Source organism: Vicugna pacos, chromosome 15 (genome assembly GCF_048564905.1).
Source record: "Vicugna pacos chromosome 15, VicPac4, whole genome shotgun sequence".
NCBI classification, from domain to species: Eukaryota; Metazoa; Chordata; class Mammalia; order Artiodactyla; family Camelidae; genus Vicugna; species Vicugna pacos.
In genome coordinates, this window is record NC_133001.1 from 34,124,742 (window position 1) to 34,151,492 (window position 26,751).

General features: G+C 37.4%; 2 protein-coding genes and 1 long non-coding RNA gene across 5 annotated transcripts in view; 1 reads left to right on the forward strand and 2 right to left on the reverse strand.

Annotated features, from left to right (window-relative positions):
* LOC116283512 (uncharacterized) overlaps positions 1-14,406 on the forward strand; it is a 35,859-nt gene extending 21,453 nt beyond the window's left edge. The window contains exons 7-8 of the long non-coding RNA XR_012059109.1: positions 3,081-3,172; positions 14,327-14,406. This is a non-coding gene — a long non-coding RNA (uncharacterized lncRNA). The remainder of the gene's footprint in view (positions 1-3,080; positions 3,173-14,326) is intronic.
* Positions 1-18,210, reverse strand: part of ARHGEF33 (Rho guanine nucleotide exchange factor 33) — a 69,814-nt gene extending 51,604 nt beyond the window's left edge. For both annotated transcript variants that reach the window (XM_031684996.2, XM_031684997.2), the window contains exons 1-2: positions 18,098-18,210; positions 13,084-13,153 (exon numbers count right to left, since the gene is read on the reverse strand). The gene's annotated coding sequence lies outside the window, so the exon portion shown is untranslated. The remainder of the gene's footprint in view (positions 1-13,083; positions 13,154-18,097) is intronic.
* Positions 18,211-20,805: 2,595 nt separating this feature from the next.
* Positions 20,806-26,721, reverse strand: MORN2 (MORN repeat containing 2). Of its 2 annotated transcripts, XM_006215561.3 has the most exons (5): positions 26,581-26,721; positions 24,438-24,488; positions 23,910-24,016; positions 22,788-22,924; positions 20,806-21,042 (listed from the first exon to the last, which is right to left on the reverse strand). In XM_006215561.3, the coding sequence occupies exons 4-5, from the start codon at positions 22,922-22,924 to the stop codon at positions 20,940-20,942; spliced, it is 240 nt and encodes a 79-aa protein (XP_006215623.1). In that variant the 5' UTR covers positions 23,910-24,016; positions 24,438-24,488; positions 26,581-26,721; the 3' UTR covers positions 20,806-20,939. The 2 variants fall into 2 exon arrangements, with proteins under 2 accessions (XP_006215623.1, XP_015104427.1); XM_015248941.3 differs by lacking the exon at positions 24,438-24,488 and having other exon boundaries at positions 26,581-26,703.
* Between the last annotated feature and the right edge of the window lie 30 nt (positions 26,722-26,751).

Consider the following 26,751-nt stretch of genomic DNA (forward strand, 5'->3'; position numbering starts at 1 on the left):
CGTTTTTTTTGAGCCTGTCTTGGGAACAGAGAGAAAGTCACCAAGCTGGTGAGGTTCTGGGCCCCCCTTCCCAACCCCTTCAACCAGAGTCTCTCTGTTCTTGTCTGATTCAGACTATAGCTTTTGGGGAAGAATTTCCTTTTAAAATGGGTTTCTGCTGCTTAAAAACAAAGGTTCTAAAGTTATTACAATAGAGAAATAAGAATGTTGAAACATTAACCTAAAAAGTTGTAGCCAGACTTTTGTGAAATTAATTCAAATAATAAAATTAATACTATTAATAAAGTTAATAGAAACCTAAAGAATACGAAAAAAATCTCCTCACCCTCCCCCATACTGACCTAGAATGTATACCCCCCCACACAAATGCAGGCATAAGACCACAAAAACTCAGGATTGTCTATTACTCTATTACTTTCCAATTACTGCTGTGACAGAAAAGGAAAGTTTGGCACTTTGGGGAATTGAAATTAATTGGAAGCAGACTGGAGTTAATTTCCACTTCAGTGTCCTTTATTGAATGGGTCTTTAGTGCACATTTCTAATTTAGCAGAATGAGAACTTTTTATGTTGGGGGTAGGGTGATGAAATATTTTCCCCTGAAACTAAAGTAATTCATCAGGACAAATCCTGAAAATGTTTTCAGGGAGTAAAGTCTATATGATCTTTGTTATGTAGAAAAGTGCTTTGAAAAAAATTATTAAAGGGGTTATTTGTTTTTTTCTACACAGCCTAAAAGCAACATATATTTCATGAAATGATGGATTTCATGACCTTGTTTTTGTACCTGTGTCATAGTTTCCAAAGCATTCTTACATCCATTATCTCACTTGATCATTGTAGCACGTTATAGACAGGGCACGTTACCATCCATTTTATACAGAAGGAAACTAGCTCTGAACAAGTAAGGAAGTAGCTCCAAATGAGACCATTATTCTTTCTTCTATCTTCTATCTTTAAATAAACCACTTCATGCCACAGGATTCTGAAACACTGTAGTATAAAAGGCCACTTTTACTGTCATTAAAAATGCATCAGTTCCTATGTGGGGTCTGATAGCTACTTGAAAAAACAGATTGAATGGGGTGGTAAAATGAGAAAAGCTTTGGCAAGTCTAATGAGAGAGAGGGAGATTGAGAGAAAAAAAAAGAATGCAAAGTAGGACAAAAAATAGGGTGTAACTTCTGATTCAGAGGCTTTGAAATGTTATTTTTAAAATTCTATGTGTATTTTATTGGCAATAATTTTTGAAAGGAAAACATAAATCTATGAACTTTGCTTTAAAAACTGTAAAGTCAGTTGCAACAGTTAATATTGTTAGGGGGATATCGAATATCTACCCCCTAAATAAGAAATAACTCAGGATAATATCACAGGAAGTTTCTATCGATAACCATGACTCTGTTACTTAATCCATACCAGAAAATAAGATATATGTAAATCACTAGATCCATTCTATGAGTTCCAATACCCAATCTACTCTAGGATGGCCTAAATAAATATACAAATAATCTAAATAAAATATCAGAAAACAAAAATACCCCACTATAACCAGTAGTTTGCTCTAGATTATAAAAAAGTCTTGATTTTTCTAGCTTAGAAATCTATTAGTGGAGGGAGGGTATAGCTCAGTGGTAGAGTGTGTGCTTAGCATGCACGAGTTCCTAGGTTCAATCCCCAGTACCTCCATTAAAATAAATAAATGGATAAAAACCTAATTACTTCCCACCACACAATTTTTTTAATTAAAAGAAAACCCAAAAAAACCTATAAATATAATTCATTAATCAATACAATGCAAAAACAAAAAACCAAAAACAAAGAGCACAATGTTACCCTTAGAAGCAAAATGATAAGGAGGTAAGGCAAATTTCATAATACATAGGTATGTATGCACGTGTTTAAAATGAGGTTACCTTAGCAATAATGTAACTTTTTATACCCACTTCCCCAAATACATATATATAATGAAATTGTCCTTGAATACATAGCAATTTATGATGGCAAGGGCAATAAATTAAAGAATTAAAATAAGACTGTCACCAGACATCCCAAATAATAAGTAGCTTTATTTTGAAAATGATTTTGGTCCTTAAATCAGCCTCTTACTTGACCTTCTGCAAATACAGGTTTTGCTAGAAATTGAGTGGCCCCTGCCACAGAATCAAGTCATAAGGCCATCCCATCGTTGGTTTACTACCTGAATACTAGTTCCCTTACCAGACTGTAAGCAGAAGAAGGTGCATTTTATTCATCTTTGTATCCCAGCTCCTTGCCACATTCTCAGCTTGTGCTCAACAAACGTTTATGGAAGTGAATTGAATTCTCATCCGATAGACAAGAGAAACTTGCTCTTTATCACATGTGCTTCACATAAGCAAAAAATAATTAGTGGTAAATATAGAAGGAGTTTAGCCTGGAGGGAATTTTGTTAGGGAAACAAATCCCTATTTTATTAAGCAAAATTTCACTGGCAGAAATATATCCCTGTACCCACTATTGATGAACCAAGAGAGAGCAGGATTTCCTAACAAATTGCCCTGCACCAAAACTAATTATAACCAATACACCACAGCTGCCCGCAACCTTAGGGTGTCCAGAGCCAGTGAGAGAGGGGCAAAGCACGGAGCGTGGGCAGTTCCAAAGTGCATAGAACACACAGAGGTTCCTTACATCTGAGTATGGAATAATAAAGGCCCTCCCTCCTACATTCCACCAGCGTTATTTTTTGTTTGTTTTGTCTGCCTAATAACAGTCAAGATAAAGTAATTTGGTTGAGTTGCTACATCAATCAGAAAAAAGAACCCTAGCATGCTATTACACATAAAAAACAGTCCAAAGAGATAATTATTTTAAATTTAAGAATGCCTCATTTAGGACATCAAAACCTACCCGAATTTCAGACCATAATACTTCTAGAAGCTCTTCCAACTCCTTTTATTAATTGGCGTACATAAAGCTGTTGGAACCTGACTTGGGGAGCCTGGATGCTTCATGAGCTGTGGGTCTGGTGAGGAAGATGTGCTCTATCTCTTTTCTAATCCTGGTTTGACTCATTTTAATTTCAACCTTGTAAACAGGTTCTCTCCCTGGATTCATCTGAGTGAAAGTTAAGAGCCTCCCAGAGACATGCTATGCAAGGGACAGAGGGCACAGAGTCGCCGAATACAAGGTAAATACCAACTTTCAAAGAAAATTAAGTACTGTAGTATTTTCACTAGGCAAGTCCCAGTTGGAAGAGAAGGAAGATAATGAGAATTGTGAGGGGAGGGAGCCCTGAGCTCGAGAGAGAGCCCCCTCCAGCCCGAGGGGTGATCCTCACTTGCAGAGGGTAAATCCTTAACTAGTCCTCAGGAAGTATGCTTCCTGCTAAAGCAGAAGCAGTGGCAGGACTCACAGGATCTGAATCGCGTAGCTGAGTTAGTAGTACCTTGTGAAATAGAGCATCGGTTACCACTGGCAGCCTATTTTAGGTGAGAGGGGAAACCAGGTTACTGTTGACACTCCTGGGAGAATTTTTTTCATAGCTCAGATGAAATGACATCCAATTTGGATCTGCCTTTGGCACTTTCAGAACTGCTAAAAAGGAGAATAGAGTAAAATCCGATCTTCAGAATGACTAATTTCCCACTGCCTCCTGATGAACTCCAGGACTTGGAAATCAGACAAATTGTGCAAATCTATGACCTCAGTTAGAATAGGCCACAGCCTGTGCACCACTCACAGGGCTCAGCAATGTTCTCTTGAAACCACAGCATTCGCCCTGCAGGACTAGTCTACCCATGGGCCTTATGCATTCCTACCTGAGGACCCCAGTCCCTGCAGTTTCCCTGCCTAAAACCCTCTGCCCTCTGCCAACCCAAGTCCTTCCTGCTCCACCTTCAAAGGGCAGTTCTTGTCTCATACCCTTCATAAGCCTGCCTTGGCCATTCTCAACTGTTCTCTATCCTCACTAAGGCAAGGGTCATCTAATAACCCATTATTATTGGAGCCCAACAGCATAGTACCCTAGATATAAGAAATAGTCAACGTATTTATTGATTGATGACAAATGTAAATTCATCATTAGTTTGATCATTTCTTCTTAACTTTTAGCCTATTTCATGCATGTCCTCCTTAGAGCTAAGGCATACTGAACCCAATCAATGGGTAATTTCTTACCACATCTGCTAAATCTGGCACAAGGGAAAAAGGCCTAGAACATTCCATAAAGAGACCAGAACACGGTGGGCACACTGGGGCTGGTTTTACTGAGAAGCTGTGTTCTGATTCCTAAATCTCGTGTTGCACTGTTTCAGTTTCCTTTTTGAAACAAACTGGGACAGAAATAAGTAAATAAAACATGGTATAGAAGTGCTCCATCCTCCTGCCTCCAAACTGAATTACATACTTCTCCCATCCCAGGTGGTTGGATAGCAATCCAGTTCTTCAGAACCTCTAAAAAATATATGGATTGACACAACATTTTAAAATTATTATAAATCAATAAAAATGTTTAAAAAAATATGGAAAGATGCTGAACAAGCTCACTTGAAATCTAGGGCCGCTTACACACACTGCAGGAAATCATTCCCTGTGTAGGTTATGCCTGTTCATCTTGCTCTGATGTCACTTGAAATGGTTGCCTTACCTGATGGCAAGTCACTCTGACAAGCACACACAGGCTGCCCCACATCTCCTGCCTACATTGCTATGTGCTTAGTGCTCTTCTCAGATCATCCACTTTGCTTTTTGATAATGCAATCTGTAAACATTTTCATCAGGCTTCCTGCCATAGAACTATGAGACAGTATTCCCCAAAGAGTCAGGAAGAAAGTGCATCTGCTGACTGGCAGTGTCAGGGAAAGGAGGGAATACTGGAGTGAGCGCTGACTCTCACTTCTCACTTGCTGTGGGGCTGGGCAGCTGTGGGAAAGCCAGGCACCCTCTCTGGGCTTCCATTTCCTCATCTCTAGTATGAGGAGGCTCTCAAAGTCCTTGCACCTCTGAAATGCTGAGGCTACAATCTAGCAGGATGTCTCCAAATATTACTCAGCAACATGGTGATATGGCCACCAATGGTCTTCCTTCCCCAGTTCTCAGTCCAGAATCTTCCATAACTGCCCTTTTGTTCAATCTAAAAAACAAACACCAAAAGACCCACTGGACCCCAAACTGAAATTATACTAAGCAGTTCACAATTTCCTAATTCCTAATTCTTCCACTATGTAGTTTTAGCTAGTTTTTGTTTGTTTGGTTGGTTGGTTTTGTTTTGTTTTGTTTTGTTTTAGTATTCAGGTCTTTATTTTGAGAGAAGGAAACAAAACTATCTGTTCTTTCTGATTTTTTTTCCTTTGTTGGACTTACGTTTCTTTCCAATGACTATTTTCACTTGGCCGTTCCACAGTATCCTCTAACTCAGCCTGTTTAAATCACATGGGTCATCTTCAGCCTGTACAGGTACCCTCTTCAGACTTCCTAGGCTCTGTCACTAACACCACCATTGACCCAGACTTAAGACCTTGGAATTATTTTCCTCTCATCCTATGATCCGTCAGTAGTGAAATCCTTCTGAGTCTTCCTTTATACGGCTTCTCAGATTTTCTCCTTCCTTTTCGTTCTCACCTCTTTGGTTCAGACTGCTTTGTTCCTAAACATCTATATGTCATCCTAATTGGTTTATCAACACACTACTGCTGCTAGATTCTGTTTCTCTAAATGTCACTTTGATCATCTTTTGCCCTTGTTCGTACTCTTGGATAGCTCTCTTCTTAACAAAATAGACAACAAACCTCAAGGTCCTCCACAGTGTCCCTGACCTTCCTCTTCAACATTGTTTCTGATATGTAGGAAATATTCCAGCCTCCTCTTATTCAACGCATTCCTATCTTGTCTCTCTCCTTCCCTGTGGCTGGTCTGCCCTCCTGGTCTGCCTATTCCAATTCTCAAATCCTTACTCAAGCCCCAAAGTCTAATTCAGGCCCATTCCCTCTTTGGGACGTTCACTTTAGTCCAATAGGATATTACCCCTTTTCTCCAAATGTAAGTAGAACTCAATTGGAACCCAAATCACAATTTTCTGCTGTTACTTATCTTAGGTATGTAATCTCATTTTCTAAATAGTTGATAAACTGGAGAAAAGAGGCTATTTTTTTCTACCTCTTAGTATTCTTGGTGCCTGTTCTATAAGAGTAGAAGCTCAATGAAAGTTGGTTGGCTAGGATGAGAAACCTGCTGAACACTGTCGGTGGTAACTGTTTAGCATATAATCCTCCCCTAATGTATTAGGTGTTAATTAATTATTAATAATCACTTGTTAGGTGTTCTCTTACCTAACAATCTGGTAATCTGTAGTCGTGGAAGTAAAAACTAAGGGAGAAATTATTTGGCCACAGGAAATCCAGGCTGGGAGAGTGGAACAAAGGGATTTAATGCTCCATTTCAGTCCTAAAGGGCATTTGCAGAGTAACAGAGTCTAAAACAAGATGATCTGCGATGGCTTAGCCTTTGTTATGTATATTAGATCCTAAATGTTTTGGAGATGGAGATGAAATCAATCCTTTTATTCCTCCACCCATTTGGAATGCACCATTCTGAATGCACACTTCTTTCCTCTTAACACTCAGGGGACCTGCCTTTGGTCTCTAAGGTCTGTCATTCATCTTCTTGGGGATCCATACTCCTGGTCTCCAAAACAAATATGAGAGAAGCAGTGAATGAGTCGGTAGGTGCAAGATCTAGGAATTCAGGGTGAGGGTGAAAAAACCCACATCCACCCCTTTGAAAGCAGTATTTCCAGCTTAGTCCTTGAATCTTTAACTCCTTCCCACACATTCTTAAGCTTAGGTCCTTCCTCTAGTCTGTGGTTTGTCAAGCTGAGGAGACAAACACTGTAAATCTGGATGCAAAGTTTACGTGCAAATCAAATTTCTGCTTCTTAAAATCCTGTAAATTCAGTTTTCATTGCCTTTTGAATTTACTGTTTATAGGCATACTCCCCATTGACAAAAATTATATAAATAAGTAAATGCAGTACATTTGAAAAGTCATTAAAATGTTAATATAAAATGTTTAGAATCAGAAACAAGAAAAGCTCTTTTGTGAAAATCCTGAGACCCACAGTGAGGTTGATACTTAAGAGCTTATGCACCTCTGCCAGGGTCCACTTGTTCCTCTCTCTTGACAACTTCAAGCTCATGTCAAATTTCAATATCCTATTATCATACTTTAAGGATAAAAAAATTCTAAGGCTCTTGGTGTGTGTTTAAATGTCACTCTTTTAGAAGGGCCTTTCCTGAGCACACATGTAAGAGCAGGGCCCAGCCCTCATTGCCTGGCCTGCCTCCCTCTCATGGCTTTAGTTTTCTCCACAGCGTTTACCACCAGACGACAGTGCTATCTGCTCATTTGTTCATTGATCACCTTGGTCCATCACCTCTTCTTCATGAGGGCATGGACATTTTTATTTACTCTGCACTCCGCAAGGTCTAAAACAGGGTCTTACACAGAATAGGCCCCGAATAAATAGATGTGGAATAGACAGATGAACTGATATCATGGTTTAGAAAGACCAAGCCAAACCACACCCAACAGAACAACTTGCAATATACTCGAAGGATTCAGCATATGTGGTAAAGAAGATGAAGCTGAAGGATTACACAGAGATCAGCCAGCCAAACCCTGTCGCTTTACAAATAAAATGAGGTCCAGAGGTTAAGTGACTTGACTAAGTCATAAGCTCCTGTTTTGACCGAAATATAAAGTAGTTCACAGCAGAGCTCCAGTTTCTTGTACAAATATGGTAATTATGGGATTTGATAATGCCATTTTAATCTCAGTGAGGTGGGCCTCATAAATAAGTGGAATAAAAAGACTATCAGGTCAGGCCTCTTGCCCAAATGTAACAACCTCACTGTCATCAACACTATGACTTTATTCCTCTGAATCTTGAGAGTTTTTATTTTTTAACGTACGTTGTTTACTCTGTTACCAGTTAGCACTTTAACTGTTTGAGAGCAACACTGAGAGACAAGCTAAGTGCCAATAGGGGATGGGGATGGAGAATGTGAGCTTTGAAGTGTGGCGCATCTAGATTCAAATCTTTACTCCGTTATTTAAATAGTTCATGACCTTGGGAATATTGCTTAACCTGTCTAAGAGTCTGCTTAGCTCTGTCTCTGGTATGATTAATAAGTCTCTTGTAGTGATTATTACTAACCTTGGCAATTTTGCCTAGGACAAAGCTGCATGCTCTAGCCTAAAATCAACAGAGATAAAAGAGTGGGGAGGGTATAGCTCAGTGGTAGAGTGCTGGCTTAGCATGCACAGGGTCCTAGGTGCAATCCCCAGTACCTTCATATAAATAAATAAACAAACCTAAATTACCCCTCCCACACACACACATAAAATCAATAGAGATAGAAGAAAAAGCAAACATTAGATCCTCCTGAGGGGTCTAGTTTCAAAGGTCTTTAAAAGTAGGGACTGTATGCTAAGCTTCTCCTGCGGCCCCGAGCCCCTAGCTCATAGGTGCATACTGTGCAGGCGCTGGTTACCACTTCAGGAGCCAGAGTGGAGAGCTTGCGTCCACAGAGCCCCCTCGGCCCAGCTGTGGAGAGGGAGGGAGCCCCCAACAATCAGTTGCTTGGCAATCTTGAGCCTGAATATGGGGTTAGAGCTTGATTAAGGGGCTGTGCAACACAAATCTTTCAGAGGTTCTGAAAGAACCCTGGCAATGTGAGATGGACAAAACCATACTTACCAGGAATTCTCTCAAGGAAGGTGTCTTATGTGATAGAAAGGAATGTTTCGAGAAGCATCTTGAGGATGTGTGAATATATGTGTGTGTGTGTGTGTGTGTTGGGGTGGGGGGTGATGGGATAAACTTGATGCAGGCTTGAGTGGCAACTAATGGTTGCCAAAAAGCCTTCTAAGAAGGGTGAGTCTGGTTTTATTGTGAGATTTTTGTTTTGCTGAGTGGTGTAGCCAGTGAGAGGCCAGAGCTGACCTGCTCTGGACCCTGGATGGGAGGCCTAGTACTACCCTCGAGACTCCTCTGTTTCCACTCTACCTCCATGAAGGAGTCAGCCTCTGTTCCATTCAAATGTTGAATAATGAAAGAAGATCCGTTTGATTGAGGGCCAAAATTTTAGTCTGCCTCAGATCTCTCCAACCAGCTCTGCTTGTTGGACCTTAATTTTGTATCTCAGGAGCCCCTTCTCCCTAACTCCAGCTCATCAGTTCTGCAGATCACTACCTCACCCTATCCGTTTCTTCTTCTGAACCTTGAAGAGGCTACCTGGGTGGGGCTCCCTACATGTCCCTGTACAAGTTAGACTCTAGTCGATGTGATTTTGCTACTTGTAACAGCTAATGTCTGGACTAGCTGGATTTACTTGATTTGTTTCTCTGTTTCATAGTATTTCAAATAAAACCTCAGAGTAGTCAGTATGTGTGATACAGATGTGTAGATGATCACAGTTCATGCATTTCATCAAACACTTGCCCATGTACCTTTGTTCCTCCCATCTTCTATGCTTCAAATATCTTTCCTTACCTAATGAAATATTTCTCATCCTTCAAGGCTCAATTCAAGCACTGCCTTCTCTATGAAGCCTACCCTGGTCCTCCAAGTCATCATTAGTCAGCCCTTCTACTACATTCTCATACCATGTTGTTAGTGTCTCTCCCTGCTGGGATTTATAGGCAGTAGTCTCTGTGTCTGTTTCCCACACAACACTATAAACTAACTAGGGCAGGCATTATTTCTTATTCATATCCATTGCACCTGGTGAGTATCTGGTTCTTACCAAATGAGAGTGCTGGACTTTAAGCCTCAGGATAAACATAGATTATCTCTTTATAGTACCAATTTTACCCAATGGTAAGCAATTTTTAAAATTACTATATATTTTTAAAGGCTCAGATATTTCATAGTAAGGTATGCAAAGTTAGCTCGAGTTTTAAAGATAAATACATTTATATCATTTGTTCACATTCCTCTGATATGAAAAGTTTGAGAACTTTTTACAGTGGGCACTCAACTCAAATTTGAGTTGAATTTAATTAAATTCCAGAGGATGTTTATGGTTAATGATTTCTTTCCCTAGAGAAAACATTAGGGAGAGGTTGGTAATAGGATACAAACTCTCAGTTTTAAAATGAATAAGGCCTGAGGATCTAATGTATAACATGATGACTGTAGTTGATGAGACAGAATTGTGTGATTGAAATTTGCTGAGAGTAGAACTTAAATGTTAGCACCAAAAAAAAAGACAAAGGTAAATGTGTGAGGTGATGGGTGTGTTAATTAACTCAGTAAGGGAGATCCTTTTACAATGTATACATATGTCAAATCATCACGTTGCACACTTTGAATACCTTACAATTTTATTTATCAATTATGCCTCAGTAAAGCTGGGGAAAAAGAAAACAACACAGAACTTTATTTATTTCTACTAATAGCAAGGAGACACATTTAAAAAAAGTAATGAGGTAGAAAGGCAAGCTGGAAAAATCAGTGCAATGTCACCTAAATTGTAAATTTTGTTTTAACAAAAGTTCACTATCTAAACATGTAGGCTGAGAAATCTTTCATGGCACTACCCTTTGGTAAGGACGAAAAGCTTCTTTGTATTTAAAAATACATATATTATGCATTATACACACAAAATAGCATGTATAATATATGTACAAGGTTAGTCTTCAAAGGCTTTATAGCATCTAAGTAAATTTTTAAATAAATAATAAATATTTATCAAGTGAAATATCTTTGAGACTTCATTGTCTTACCTCACTTATGAAGCCACTGCCAACAAATAGGAGGTGAGACTAATACTGGATTTTTGGGTAGGGTATATTAGTTTACAGCCAAATAGAAATGCACCAGCCATGACATTATTTGTAAGCCTGGCTTCATACTACGTTACTTAGAAACAAAATTACAAAAATAACTTTAAAGCAAATACATGCTCAGTGTAGAAGAATTGAGAACCTGACCTATTTTACCACCATTCTCTTTCCTACTCTTCGCAGAGTCAGTAGGACACCAAATGGGTCAGGAATTACTAGAGGACAATAGAGGGCAAGAGGGTGTGGCAGACCAGGAGTGAAGCACACACCTGAGTGACTGACACTGGCTTTCCACTGACTGTTCACGGGACTCACTGCAGTGAGGGGCTGATGTACTGCCCAAACTCTGAGTTTTATCTTACAAGTGCAGTTTCAGAGCTTTAATCTCCCAGTGTCTTTTGTGAAAGCAGCGACCTTCCACTCAATTCCATTTGACTTTAGCACCATCTTTTTAATAGCATATTATTTCATCAACCATCCCCCAACAAATCTGAATCGAATAGTCTTACCTCCTTTTTATATCTTATTCTGTCATACACATTAGTATTCCTATGATCATTTATTTAGTCACACATTAATTATAGGCTTCTCACCTACCAATGAAAATCTTGATCAGGATACTTCGGTGATACCTAAAGTTCAGGCGTCCAAACACCATAGACAAACCCCTTCTTGATCTTGCCCCTACCTAGCTCTGCAAACTCATGTTTAGTCACTTCCATATATATGCTGGGCTCCTGTCACAAAGACAGCCTTGTGGTTCCCTGTCCTTTCTGGCCTCTAGGATTTACAGATGTTATTTTCTCTGTGGATATCCTTCCCCTGCCCTGGGCAAAGTGTCAGACTCCTTGTGTCCATCAAGACTCTGGGCGAGTATCACTCTTCCTTATCTTGACATGTCTCAGTAAAATTAGTCCCTGCTTTTCTGTGCTGCCATTGCATCTTGTCTGCACTTCTATTATAGTATTTATGTTAAATTACTAATTTAAAAAATCTTACTCCTACAAGGTGAAGGGTCTGTATACTCTCAGGGTATGCATAAATCCCTTGAATTATAGGCAGAATTCTATGCGGATTCATTTTCTTCTGGGGGGAAGGTTCAGATCTTGCATCAGATCCTCAAAAGCATCCATATTTACTCTGTCAAAACCAAATTAAGAACTATTCCACTAAATTATGAGTAAAGAATGAGTGAAATCTATTCTTTGAGTCTCTACAGTTAGTTACCAAATAATGGCTGAATGAGCATTTCAGTCATTATTTAAAGACAGACATTTATACTAGTAAAGATATATAGTAAATTCAACCTCCTCTATTCATTGACGTTTTTAAGTAGACAGAAAGTGTGATATAGTGCAGAGTACATTGGACAAAAGGAAAGATTTGGACGGGTTTACGTCAAACTGCTAACAGTGGTTATGCTTGGAAAGAGGGATGGGCTTTTACATTTTACTTCTACTCTTCTGTCTTGATCAAGTGTGTTTGTTTCACAGTGTGTACTTTTTAGATTTGAAATTTAAAAATAATGCTTTGAACAACGGGACTTCTCTCTCTTTTTAATTTTTTTATTGAACTATAGTCAGTTACAATGTGTCAATTTCTGGTGTACAGCACAATGTCCCAGTTATGCATTTACACACATATATTCGTTTTTCATATTTGGGACTTTTCTCTGAAGTGCATTAAACATCTAGCTTCAAATTCTAGTTCTGTTACTTATTTAGTTTTGTGACCCTGGAACCTTATAACTTAACCTTTGTAAGCCTGTTTCCTCAACTGTAAAAGGAGGATAAGACTTACCCATCCCACATAGTTATTCTGTCACAAAGCCTAATATAAAGTAGGGGCTCAGTAACTATTAGTTGAATGTAAAGTAAATGTTGTCATTCTTAAGGTTTTTTGGGTTTTTTTTTTGCAATTCTCAAAGACATCCAAAATAGAACTCAATTCAACCATAGTTCATTATTGTCTCAATACTGTGAGCGAGTATTCGTAAATGCAAAGAAAGTCTGATGTAACATGGCTGTTAGCTCTGACTGCTCACTAATAAAGGACTCCCATAACACGTTCATTTGTTTGTATTTAAACAAAGAAGGGTTACAGAATTCTTCAAAACAATTTGGAATATTTGTACCTCAAGAATGAAATACAAGAACTGGTTTAAACTAAGTAAAGTACAAGTACATTGATTTAACTAAGCCTCAGTTTATCTGCGTTCTTACTAGTAAAAAGTTCTTTGCAATTTTCACTCACCTTGTGGCCTGACTCCACCAGTAGTCATCACACCATGTTTTGCGAAGCTTTCTTGATGTCTTTAGAGATTCTATAAAAAAAAAAATGCCATTGATAATGACAGGTACCTTGTAATTTATACCATCCTTTTTTCCTATAATTTCAGAACTAAAAGTGTTTATTATATATGCAATTGTTTAAAATTTCTAATAGTTAAAAATACGGAAGAAAAAGTTCTTGTTTCTCTTAGTCTTTTAATTTTTAAGTCACTTGGCATTGAGTAGGCGTAATGACCTTGGTATTTGTATCTTTGGGGTGACTAATAAAAATAAATTCTTATGTATTTAGAAACGTAGGTGGAATACTCTTAACAGGGCTTAGGGGGCTTCGCTGAATCAGAATTCAAAGCAGTTTATTTGACCCAAAAATAATTTTAGCCAAAAAGCTAGAGATTTTCCTATGTATCCCACATTAAATGAAATCACCCACATCAAGTGACAAGTGAAATAGGTTTGTAATGGGTTTTTCTGTAGGGGCTAATGGAGGTGATCTACAGTCAAAATTAAGCACAAATTCATTTAGACAACACTGTGAATTATATGGCTTTTGTGAGCAGTACAGCAGGTTCTAAGCCAGCTACATGTTTTATTATTTTTCATTATCCAAAGCTTCATGGGCAGTTTGGCCAAGTCTCTGAATCTTTGGGCTTTCAGTTTCTTGACCTGTATAATTGGCACAATAGTGATAATAGCTCACAGTGCAGATGTGAGGATTAAGGGAGAAGAAGGCTAGAGGGCGGAGGCCAGGATGCAGGAGTGAGCAGTGGGAGGAACAGAGTCTTACTTAGCCACCTTGTCATTTTGTCAAGGTCCCTGTCCTTTATCCTAAGTGAATCTATGTTTATTCCCAGCTTGACTTGTTCTTCTCTTCCTCTTAAATTGACAGAAATTTTTTTCTTAAAAGATTCTTTTCTGTGCAGATGTTGTTCATTGTCCTAAAGGAATAGAAGAGGCAAATGTAAGGCCTTACTGGCTCTATCAGTCACTGCTAGTTGCCACTCACTGTCCATTTTCCCTATTTTCCTTAGTAACCCGGTTAGAAAGCTATCTCCCCCCTTCTCCTTCACAGCTAGGTGTAGCCATGGGAATAGATTCTACCCATGAGGCATAAGTAGAAATAGTGTGAGTGACTTCTGGGAAGTCTCCTTAAAAGAGAGATCACATCTTTTTCTTCCCATTCCTCCTTCCTGCTGGATGAACACCAGTGAGATAGGTGGAGTCCTAGCAACCTTCTTGGACCAAGAGGTGAGACACCAAGAAAAGCAGATAGAAGAGACCTGGGTCCTTCACACCAAGGAACTGCTGGAATAGCTGTAGATTGCCTATCTATGGCCTTTTTCTTTTTTTAAATAGAAGAGAGAAATAAACTTCTAGCTTATTTAAGCCCCTATGATTCTGGTTTTTCCATCATATATAGATGAGCCCAAACTTACTGATGTGCTGGTCCTTTAGGAAGTTGTCTCCAATCAAGAACCCTTTTTAATTCTTGAAAGTGTTCTTACATTTCCTTTGATTCTATGTGTACTTTCTACACATTAACAACAAATTCTCCACTCTTCAGAAGCCTCTAGTGTGTCCCTCCAGTCTTGTTTTTACCCTTTCTCTCTTGCACCCCCACCCCCATATTTTGGATATTTTACACTCATTTGGGCTCCTCAGATAGGAACTTGGAAAATAGGGCCACTCTATTTGGGAAGAAAGAAGGAATTTGGCTAAAATTAAGTTTTTAGCTTTTTTGTGGATTATAGGAAAAGAAGATTTCATTTCAATTCAACAAACATTTCTTAAGCACATACTGTGTAAAAGGCATTGTGCCAGGTGCTGGGAGAAATATAAAGATGACATTCTTCCTGCTTCAAGGAGCTTACAGTCAAGTAGGGAAGATGAGGCACACAAATAACTGCAGTGTATGATAGATTAGAGTAAATGCAATAAGAAAAGTATAAAGAGCCTGAAACTTGCAGAGGAGAAAAGATGAGTTACAGTTGTGGGGATCAGAGAAAATTTCATGAAGAAAATAGGATGTGAGCTGGGCTTTGAACAATATGTCTAAATGGCAAAAAGGGGATCAGCAAAGGAACACAGGTAGAAAGTTACAAGGCATAGGTAGATTTAGGGATCCCAGGGAGCATCGAGGGTAGAGTAGACGGTAAGGCTGGCCTGGTGGATTAGAGACAGATAGAGGGCTGTGATATCTTCTTGAGACCCTGCACTGCAGTGGAAAGAATAAGGAGTCACTGAAAGTTTTTAAGCAAGAGAGTAACCAGGTCACATGTCTTCAGTAAGATGGCTACAGAGGAAAGACTGGCTGCAAAGAGGCCAGGAGTAAGCACCTTTAATAATCCAAGTAAAAGATGATGTTGGCCTGAATTAGGGAAGCGACTTTTAGAAAGGAAAGGAGGGCACAGATAAAAGCAACATTCAGAAAGCTACTGCATGAACTAAATGTTTGCTTTGCCCAGGAAAAAGAGCTGAACTGCAGTTCCCTGATCCAGAAGTGGAAAATCTATCCATAAAATAAAATTTAAAATTATTCTACAGTTATTTAAACTGAGAAACTAAAAGGAGGCTGAATATGCTGTGATAACTTACTGGTTCTACAATTTTAGCAGAGCCTTAACTTTTATTTTCCCCGGATGTCCGTTGTGGGTACACTGATAACTCTGTAGGGAATGGGGAAGGAATATTGAAAGAATCTCTGCAAAGAAATGCAACCATCCCTCTGCCCCACTGTTCATCCTTTATCCAGATGTTATGGTAAATAGTATGTGGCAGGGTATCTTACAAGGAAGGTTTCCACTTCTTCCCAATTATCCCTTTACCCACCCTTATCCACCATCTCTACCCACTGCCTCCCCACCACTCCAGTGAAATCTTAAGAGAAGGAGGAGGCTTTCTAAAGAGCATGAGTATTTTCTAATTTGTCTCTTTGTTGCTAAAACCATGCCAGCATAGCCTTTAAAAAAAAAAATGGGAAGAGTTGGCATAGACCCATATGAGGGCATTGTATTCTCAGATAGCTTTCAGATAAGTAACACCCCCTCCCCCAAATCCTAAATAGCTAATTTCTCATTCTTGGGGGATAAATTCTAGAGATTTCCTCACATGGACAAATTTGAGCACCTGATCAGCTGCCACTTTCTCTTTTTATTTTTCTGATTATTTAGGAAGATTTAAATGGGTGTTAATACCTACTAATCTTTCTTTTCTGAGTAAGGGCAGGAGCAGACAACAAAAGAATCATGACCCTACCAATCAGAATTGTCCTGTGCATTATTTTGCAATTTATGGTTCAGTTCATCTTATGTGGGGCACTGTAAGCAATAAATGAAATCAAATAAGGAGGATTTTTTTTTTCTTTCCATGATTCCCAAGGTGATTTCTGGCACTCTTGAAAGCATAAGTGATTAATCAAGTCACTGGGGATAAGCAACAGTAATATAATGGTCAAAACTATGGATATTGGTTAAATTGTGTTTCATTCTCATGTAAGTTGTATGTGTGTGTTGGGAGTTGATCAGTGGGAGAGTTAGCATCTTCGACATTGTCCTTGAGAGAAGATTAGCAGAAATTATTCATTTAAAAGACGCTTACATTTTATAAAAATCCAGAAGCTAAGAAAAATATTGAGCAACTCATACTCTAGTCCTAAAGCTCAAAATCAAAGGTTCTTAATCTGGGGTCCACAGACTGTGCTTCAGGCCATCTGTAAATCTCCTGAAACTAGATGCAAAATTTGGTATGATTTTTACTTTTTTTTGCAGAGAGGATGGGCTGGTTTATAAAAATTTTTAAAGAGTGATCCTTGACCCCAAAAAAGGTTAAGAACTCCAGCCATTAAAGAAAAAAGGAGGGAGGAGGAGGAAGGTGGGGAGAGAGAGGAAGGAGGGAGAAAAAAGAATTCAGGAATCTCATCAATTCTGTCCCAAATCAAATCATCAAATGTATGTGAAATTTGTTCAAGTCACTTATCTGTTAACCTTTATATTTGTATTGAAAGTTAAGAATGGTATGATCATCTTCCTTCCAAAAGCCTCTGAGATTTCAAACTGGTTTAAGTTGCATTTTCAGAGCCCATGGTATATTAGCAAAAAATGTAGATGTTACTTAAGTTCATGGGAACTGTTTAGAATAAATGTGTCAAAAAAGTTATTTCTCTAGTATAAATTTCTGATTTTTTTTTGTTAAATCCTTCAGAAGTGCCTTCAGTTAAATGGCTATACCATTTGCAGCAAATATAATTTTGTATTGAAAGAAGCTATTTAAAAAGACAAAAGGGTTATACAAAGACAGATTTCTGTATTTTTCAGAATATTGTTTCAACATATAAAAACCCATATAATTCCAATAATAATTATAATGGATTCCTATTCTCACTTAAGAATAGAAAGATTTCAAGTGAAACCCAATTCTTATCATGCTCCCAAAACCCCCAACAAGGGTTTAAGAAATTTTCACTAATATTCCTGTATAATTAATTAGCACATATCTTTCTACACATAAAGGATTGAACTCTGATAGAATCCTCTATCCCTTTTCTGTGTTATGAAAGGCATAAATTAACCTCCCTCCATTCCTAATCTTTTTCATTCTTTATTCTTAATCCCAAAGAGGCATATACATATTGGATTTATTTGCCCTGTAAAACAAGAATTCAGCCATCTTTTCTTTAAGATTGCTCTCAAAATTTAACTCAGCTTCAACTAAATATGTAAATATGCAAAACTCTTCAGTCTAAACATTTCATTAGTTGATAACCTACAAAGGCAGATTATGACATATAAAAATTAAGCAAGAAAATGAATATTTTACAAACTGTTACAACTTTTGAATAAAAAGTTATTTCTTTAAATGACTATCTTAAATAAAAATTAGCAATTTTGAATCTAAATTAGTCAGGGTTTATGGGATTTCTTCTCTTATGAAAATATTTGCCCTCTCAATGACTCTCAAAGCACATAAAAGCACACACTTACCCCATGTTGCTTGCTGTGGTTATTATATCATTCTCGGATCAAGGCTTATGTGGATTCTGAATTAACTTAAAGGTTATAAAAAGAAGCAGTAGAGGTTTGACTTCCCCGGAAACGAGACTGTCATATGCTAACTAGGCTTTTAAATGAGGAAAACTAGTGTGTCTTCTAATTATATAAGCTCCAGGTCAGATTCTAGCATCAACTAATCAAATAACTGAACTGCACTTAGTTTCAAGGAGTAAAAGAAAGAAAACTGTTTTTAAGAGGAATGACTTTGGTATCTTAGAAAACTGGAAACTTGAGCATTGAAAGGTTATTTATACATCAATTAAAAGGTAAGTATCTTTAAAGCAATGTATATATCTTCCTACCTTAAATAATTTGAAGAAAAATATTGGAAAATATTTAATTTGCAGTAAAGCAGATATTTTTCTATATTTTCCAGAAGTTTTGAATTTGTATTATTTGTCCTGGTCCCTGAAACATCCTCTCACCTTATCTTAACTTGTCCAATATTTATCTCCTTATAAACTCCAGTTCAATAAAAATATTTAATTCTAAAACCATACCAGTTAATGCTAAGCAATATATCCGGAGATGTCTAATTTTTAAAATGTATCTTTGAACACCTAAAAATAGCGTCTTTTGAAATTAAATACAAAGCTATTATTATGACAAACTACCAAGAATACCATTTTAATTTCAATATTTTAAAAGACATTTCAACCCAGATTTATAGTAGTACAACAAAAAATAAAAATAAAAAAATTTTGGCAATGATATATTGAGAAATGCAAATTTTCCCAAGATTTTGAGGGAAGAAGTATGATACAGAAGTTACCTATTGCATACACCACTTAGGGGGTCAGTTTGGGAAAAATAGTTTCAGCAAAAACAGTAGGGTCTTTATTTTAATTTTTGATATGTAGCTGTCATGTACTGTTTTGGTAATTTAAAAATTATTTTATCTTAAAGATATTGCAGCTTTCTAGGCATAGACTATGTGAGCATACACTGATCTACTTTTTTAAAAAATTGAGATATAATTCACCCATGTCAGGGAGAAATAAAATTTCCCCTACCCTTCTAGGCTTTACTGGCTGGTCTAAGAATTACAGATTTGACATGAGACAGAGTAACAGGAGAAAATCAAACAGAAATTTAATAACATAACATGGGAGAGAATCAGGAAAACTGAGTAGCTCACTAAAATGGCTAAAGCCTTCACCTTAAATACCATCTTCAGCTAAAGACAAAAGAGGATATTGAAGGTAATAGTTTGGGGCTTCAGAGGGGAGGAAGACAATTCATGTGGAGATGGAAAAGCAAAAGTTTGGTAAAGAAATGTTTGTGGGGCCATGCTGAGACAGTGAGACAGGAATGAACTTGAAACTCTAGGCCTTGCAGTTTCCCTGCCCCCACCTAGCCTAAAGTGTTTGCAGGTATGTCTGGTATACCTCTATTCTGGGAACAGGTCCTTTATCTAAATTCTTTAGGCAGCTAAGGGGGAGGGAAAAAGAAAGACTTCAGAAGACTTCTATTTCTTAAAAATAATCACCCTAAATTATTCCTTATGCCAAAGACCCATTTTGGGGTGGTGAATTTTTCTCCGGTACATATGACTTACATAAAACTTCCCTTTTAATATGAACAATTCAGTGATTTTTAGTATTTATAAGGTTGTACTACAAATAATTCTAGACTATTTGCATGACCCCAAAAAGAAACCCAGTGCCTCCCAATTCCTCCATCCCTGGCAACCACTAATCTATTTCCTATCTCTATGGATTTACCTGTTCTGGACATTTGATATAAAAGGCCATGTATTATGTGGCCTTTTGTGACTGGCTTTTTTCACTTAGTACAATGTTTTCAAGTTTATTTATGTAGCAAGTTTATTTATGTTATGTGTTAGTACTTCATTCCTTTTTATGGTGGAATAATATTCCATTGTACAGATTTATTACATTTTATTTATCCATTTGTCAGTTGATGAACATCCAGGCTGTTTCCAGTACTGGGATAATGTGAATAATGCTGCTATAAACACTTGTATATGAGTCAGTTCTCTTGAGTGCGTACATAGGAATTGTGGGGTCATATGGTAATTACATGTCAGTTTTTTGAGAAACTGTTTTCACAGTGGCTGTGCCATTTTTCATTCCTACCAGAAATGTTTGAGGTTTCCAATTTTTCCACATCCTTGCCAATCTTTGTAATTCTCTTTTTTTAATATAGCCATCCTAGTGATTGTGAAGTGGTACCTTATTATGGGTTTAATTCACATTTCCATAAAGAGTAATGATGTTGAGCATCTTTTCATTTGCTTATCAGACACTTCTGTATCTTCTTTGAAGACATGTCTATTTAAAGCCTTTGCCCATTTTTAAATTGGGTTGTCTTTTTTTAATATATATATATATATATTTATATATATGAGTTCTGTATATATTCTAGAAACTTTATCAGTATATGATTCACAAATATTTTCTCCCACTCTGTGGACTGTCCTCATTTTTTGGGTAGTTTCCTTTAACATATAGACATACTTCTTAAAGATGACGAAACTCAGGTACAGGATTGGAAATTGACTTTGTCAAGATCTGAATAGTTTGGCTGCATTTATTAAAATGAGCAAACTCTCAATTAAATCACATAATTTATTTTAAACTAGTTATAAGATAATGAAAAGAAAGTTCAAAAAGGCATAAGTGAGTGATGGTTTTATTGGCAAAATTATAATATGTAGGTCGTGTATGAAGTTATTTCAGATGACAGATTTAGTTGTTTTTCTTACAACTAAAAGCTTCAATTACCACGTTAAAACTTGAATGCAGAATATCTACATGTGGAGCTTTAGTCTCAGGCCTGGAGCAGCTGTGAAATGAAAGTTACCGCACCATTCTAGTCCTTGGATGTCAGTATATTGTCCTTCACCTTCCACCCTGTAAGAGTGAAAAATAAGTCTGTCTGTTAACCAAGAGCAAAAATGTACAGTCCAGATATAAAATTGCCCAGTATATTATATACTATGTATGAAGAATTATATCTTTCCACTTTAAACTCTAATTTAAAACCTGGCATCCTGCTTTCATATCCTACAAAAAAAATACTACTATTCCAAACAAATATTGTCATTATACAAATTTTGGTGTCTAAGATTTTAAGATCACATATGTTTAATTTATACAAAACCAAGACAATCAGTCAAAAAATGAAAAGCTTATATTGGTTATCTGGCTTAATTAGTTCATTCATTTATTCAACAAATATTTATGGACCTTTAACTGTGTCTGAGGTGCTATGCTCTAAGCTGGTGTTTTCTTGGACTCTTTGGAGTGGTGAAAAATCACTTCACATAACCACATAGACCTTTATCCCATGGGTTAGAGTTTTCTCCCTTTATTAATATCAGTGGAAAAAGTTTATATGTTGTTGTCAAAAACTTGGCATCAGAATACTTTTCTACCCTTCTGAATATGTATCAACTACTTTGTAACAACTAGGTTGCACTTTCAATTCTGGAAGTAATGAAGGGGTAGTTTTATAAATGAAGATGAGCCTCTGGATGGCATGGTGTACTGCTCTGTGTGAGGGTTAAGCTTATAAAGCTGTGCTAATGTTTCCCTTCACTTTCATTTTTCTTATAATCATATGCTCATAAAGGACGACAGTGGGTACATTTTCACAGTTTGAAAATTAACTAATTTTGCTTACATTTTAAAAATTAGCCTAGTAAAAATGTATACACATATCAAGTCAAAATGAAATAAAAAATTACGAAATTATCCCCAAGGCTGCTTTTTTAAAAAGTTTATCAATGACAAATGGTAACTAGATTTATGGTAGTGATCATTTTTTGTAATGTATAGAAATATCAAATCCCTATGTTGTACGCCAGGTACTAACATGGTGTTGAAGATCAATTATACTTCAAAAAACAAACAAACTCATAGAAAAAGAGATCAGATGTGTGGTTGGGGGTGGGGGTGGCGATTGGTTGAAGGTAGTCAAAAGGTACAAACTTCTGGTTATAAGATAAAGAAGTATGAGGGATGTGATGCACATGATGTAATTAACACTGCTCTATGTTATATAAGAAAGTTAAGAGAGTAAATCCTTAGTTCTTATCACAAGGAAAAAAACTATTTTTTTCTTTTTCTTTTGTATCTATGTGAGATGATGGATGCTCACTAAACGTAATTGTGATAATCATTTCATGATGTATGTAAGTCAAATCATTATGCTGTATACCTTGAACTTATACACTGCTGTATGTGAATTATATCTCAAACTGGAAAAAAAAATTAAAACTAAAAAAAAATTTTATCAGTATATTTCAAGTCAAAATAATTTTGGCCTAAATATTCTCAATAATTGCAATAAGCTTTCCATTTCCAGTACGACTACAAAAAGTTCTATAGGAATAGAGGAGTCAAGAGGAAATAAATGAAAAGTCTAATAAATTAGCACCAAGAATGATATTTTGTTTTAGAGGCTCATGATGGCCTTAGCCTCTCATTAACATTTTTTCTTTCCCAAAATACAACATGACAATTCTTACGAAATATATTATAAATGTATTTTAACTAGATACATTACAAAAGGTATTTAGCATTCCCTAAATTTTAAACAAATGTGCCTGAAAAGAATCTTTTAGAACTACAATGACTTTTTATTTTAAGCTTACCTATTTTCATTGAAATTTCCAGAGTACTTTGCCCCAGTTGGGAATGTGTAAGTCCCCAATCCATGAAACATATTGTCCTTAAAATGTCCTTCATATACTGCTCCAGAAAAATGCTCAAGTCTTCCAAAACCATTCATCTGTTTGTAACAAAGGAAATGACCTCAGTAACCTTCTGTTTCCCTAGAACATTTTAAAAATGTACACATATGTCTATCATCCACTTAGTTATTATTTAATCTGTCATTGTATTACCCTTTATCTGCATAAAATAACATTTTAATCATTGTCCTTTATATGTATCTCTCTGTGAAGCTCAGCAGGTCAGTGTTTCTGATCTGGGGCACTGGAACATCTTGGGGGTCCATGATGATAATAACAGGAGACCTCAAGATACCTTGAATATATCAAAAATCTTAAAGGACAACCAGTTTAGTTAGCCCAGGAAACAGCACAAGGAAGTTACGTTAAGAACAAAAATGTGTATTTGAGCAGAACCAAAAACATTCTTGTTTCATCACTTACTAGCTGGGCAAGAAACCTGAGCCTGATTTCCCTCAATTGTAAAATAGGAATATTAATGGTATCTAATTCATGAGGATGCTATGAGGATTAAATGAGAAAATTGTGTAATGAGTTAAGTTTGCTCAATGATAGGAAACGAAAAAGATGATAATGATGATAATTAGCTCTCTGCATGAATCTAATACTATTCATGTGTTCATATATATTAAATACAATCATTTGTTATTTTTACTGTATGGTCTACTCATGTATTTAAAAATTTTTTCCTTTTTTTATTGAGTTATAGTCAGTTTACAATGTTGTGTCAATTACTGGTATACAGCACAATTTTTCAGTCATACATGAATAAACATATATTCATTTTCATATTTTTTCACCGTGAGCTACTACAAGATCTTGAATGTATTTCCCTGTGCTATACAGTATAAACTTGTTTATCTATTCTACATATACCTGTCAGTGTCTGCAAATCTCAAACTCCCACTCTGTCCCTTCCCACCCCCCTACTCATATATATTTTTGATTAATGCTGAAATGCCTGGAATCATTCAACTAATAGAGTTACTTATCCACTGTCAGTGTTCAAAATAACTTTAATACCTTGTCATCTTTCCAGCTTCCTGTGTAGACAATCCCATTAGGAGTGGTATGAATACCTATTCCATTTCTCTCAAAGACTCCAGAAGATGTTCTTGTACAGTCCCCATCTAAACAAGAGAGAAATACTGAAGATTATAGACGGGAGCCCTGTTTGACTAAGTAATAAAGTATTTATGTTCAGGCTTTATCAGAACTGCATCCCTGTGGGTTTCTTTGGCTCTCTAGCACTGGAAACCACTGGGACCGGAGATGAAGGGCTCCATGGACCTAGAAGGTGTGACCACTGAGACCCAAAGGCCGGGAAGACTGGCATATGGGTATGGCTCTCCCATGGGTTTCTAAGGCATACTGTCTACACTTAACATTATCATTTAGATTTTAAATCTATTCATCTATTAGTATTTCTAGGTTATTTTATTTAATGGAGTTAATATCTCAGTAGTAGTTTTATAAGTGTGACAGTCTCAGTTTTGTACTCAAGCTATTTAATTTTAGTCTATATAGAAAGTACTTGAAATGTATGCTTACCATACTTGTCTCCATTTGGAAATACAAAGTTTATCTTAAATACTTCTGGAGCTGTTTTAAAAGATTTAAGAAAAGTCACACAAATGTAAATATTTTTGTCATAAGACCTATAACAAGTGTGCTTTAAGAGCTAACCAAATAGACTCCCTTCATATGATCACAAGCATATCATGATTACTTGGTATTTCCATAGTCTAGTGTAGGGTCCTGAGGAAATAAATAATTTTGTCTAGATGATCTATTTTTATGTATTTGTTTATTATAACAGCTTTGTTAATATTTAATTCTCATACCACAAGACTTACCCTTTAAAAGTATACTCAGAGTTGTGCAACTGTCACCACAATCTAATTTTGGAATATTTTAATCACCCCCCCAAAAGAAATCCTGTAAACATTAGCAGTTAATCTCCATTACCCTAATTGCCCCCTATCCTCTTCCCCAGCCCCTGGCAACCACCGATCTACTCTCTGTCTCCATATACTGGTGTATTCTGGACATTTCATAGAAATAGAGTCAAACAATATGTGGTCCTTTGTGATTAGCTTACTTAGCATGTTTTCAGGGTCCAACCATGTTGTAGCATGTATCAATACTTCAACATTTTTATTGCTGAATAGTCCATTGTATAAAAATAACACATTTTGTCTATCCATTCATCAGTTGATGGACAGTTGGGTTGTTTTCAGTTTGGGGTGTCAGGAATAATGCTGCTGTGAACATTCATGTGTAAGTTTTTATTTCTCTTAGAGTAGCCTATATATGATCTATTGACTGTCTCACAGGTATGGTGGAGTGAGCAATCTTTGATTTGACAGTAGGAGGAAATAGAAAATAAAGAGAGTGAGGAGAGGTGGAAGTAGGGAGGGGGATCCAAACAGAATGAGACTGAAATGGAGACCAGGTGAAAAAGGGAAAAAGAAAACCACAGGACTGGAGAGGTAGGGGTGTGTGTGGAACCTATGCTTCAGAGCCCTGGGACACTTAGTGGACTAAAACATTAGAAACTTAAGTTTTTCCAATACTGAAGAAAACATATGTGGAGAAGGTAAGTAAACAATAGTCTAATAGAGTGTTACTTGAAGTGTGTCTCATTCATCGGAAACCTCTGGGATGCCTTACAAGTTCCTAGGCCCTACCTGACACCACTGAATCAGAGTCTCTGTGGGTGGGCCAAGAGAACTGATCTTTTTTAATTTAAAAATTAATCTGAGTGCCAGTTGAGAAGGCTGGAAGTTCATTGCCTTTGAGGAAACAGTTAATAACACAATAGGCAGAGGACTTTAAAATAAGAGAGAAAAGGAGGGTATAGCAGCCTTGAGACAGGGACAGATGCTTATGAAAAATAATCAATTAGCAATGTAATTGTTGAAATAAAACTCCTTAGCAGAGCTGAATAGCAGAATAGATACCATTTAAAAGTAAATCAGTGAACTGGAATACAAGGTTGAAAATTTTTCTCAGAGAGAGGCATAAAGGAAGACAGAGGAATCACCTGCAAAGCCTTTCTTACCTCCCCTCACCCTCAGACTCTTATAGAAGCCCCCACAACACTCTGGGCCTGTCCCTACTTAGTACTTAGGGCCTTATTAAAACAGAGCTTTTGTGCCAGAGTCCCCGCTCAGACCCACTCCTCTGGGTCTGGATTAGTCAAATCTCTTCTCACCCTAGTGTCCAGCTCAGTGCTTAGTACCTACTGGTAGGAACTGAATGTCTAGTGAATGAGTGGCACTTGGGAAGCAATCGTTAAATGTTTACTAAGCAGAGCACTAAACGTGATCAAACCAGAAACCAGCTGTTTTCAATTGCCCTTAAATGGTTCCACGTTAGAAACTTTGGAATGTTAGATTTACAGGGAGGCAACCTAAGACAGACTGGCCACAGAGAGGAAACCGAAACCAGAGAGGCTGGCACTTGCCTAAGGTGTCACAACAGCGGATCTGCGGCCGAATGAGAGCTAGAATCCAGGTCTCCAGATTCGCACACTAGGGACATTCCGCGTCCCCACTGCACTTGCAGTGTAGACGCTGAGGAAATACGTCGCACTGGTATCGGAGTTGCCCGGGGCGGAGCTCCGGCTCAGTGTGAGTTTTACTTAACGGGGCCCTTCCTGTCCGGGGCTTTGGGAGGACAGGACACTCACTTGACACACAGGTGCTGGAGAGATTTTCTGGTGTCTGTGATTCCCCCTGGGCCGCCAGCTCTGCGGCCTGGAGAGAACCAAGCCGTAGCACTCGGCGCCGGTGCGACTCGGTTGCTAGGGAGACCAGGCACCTCTCCCCCGGAAGCGGAAAGGCAGGGCCCGAGGTTGAGC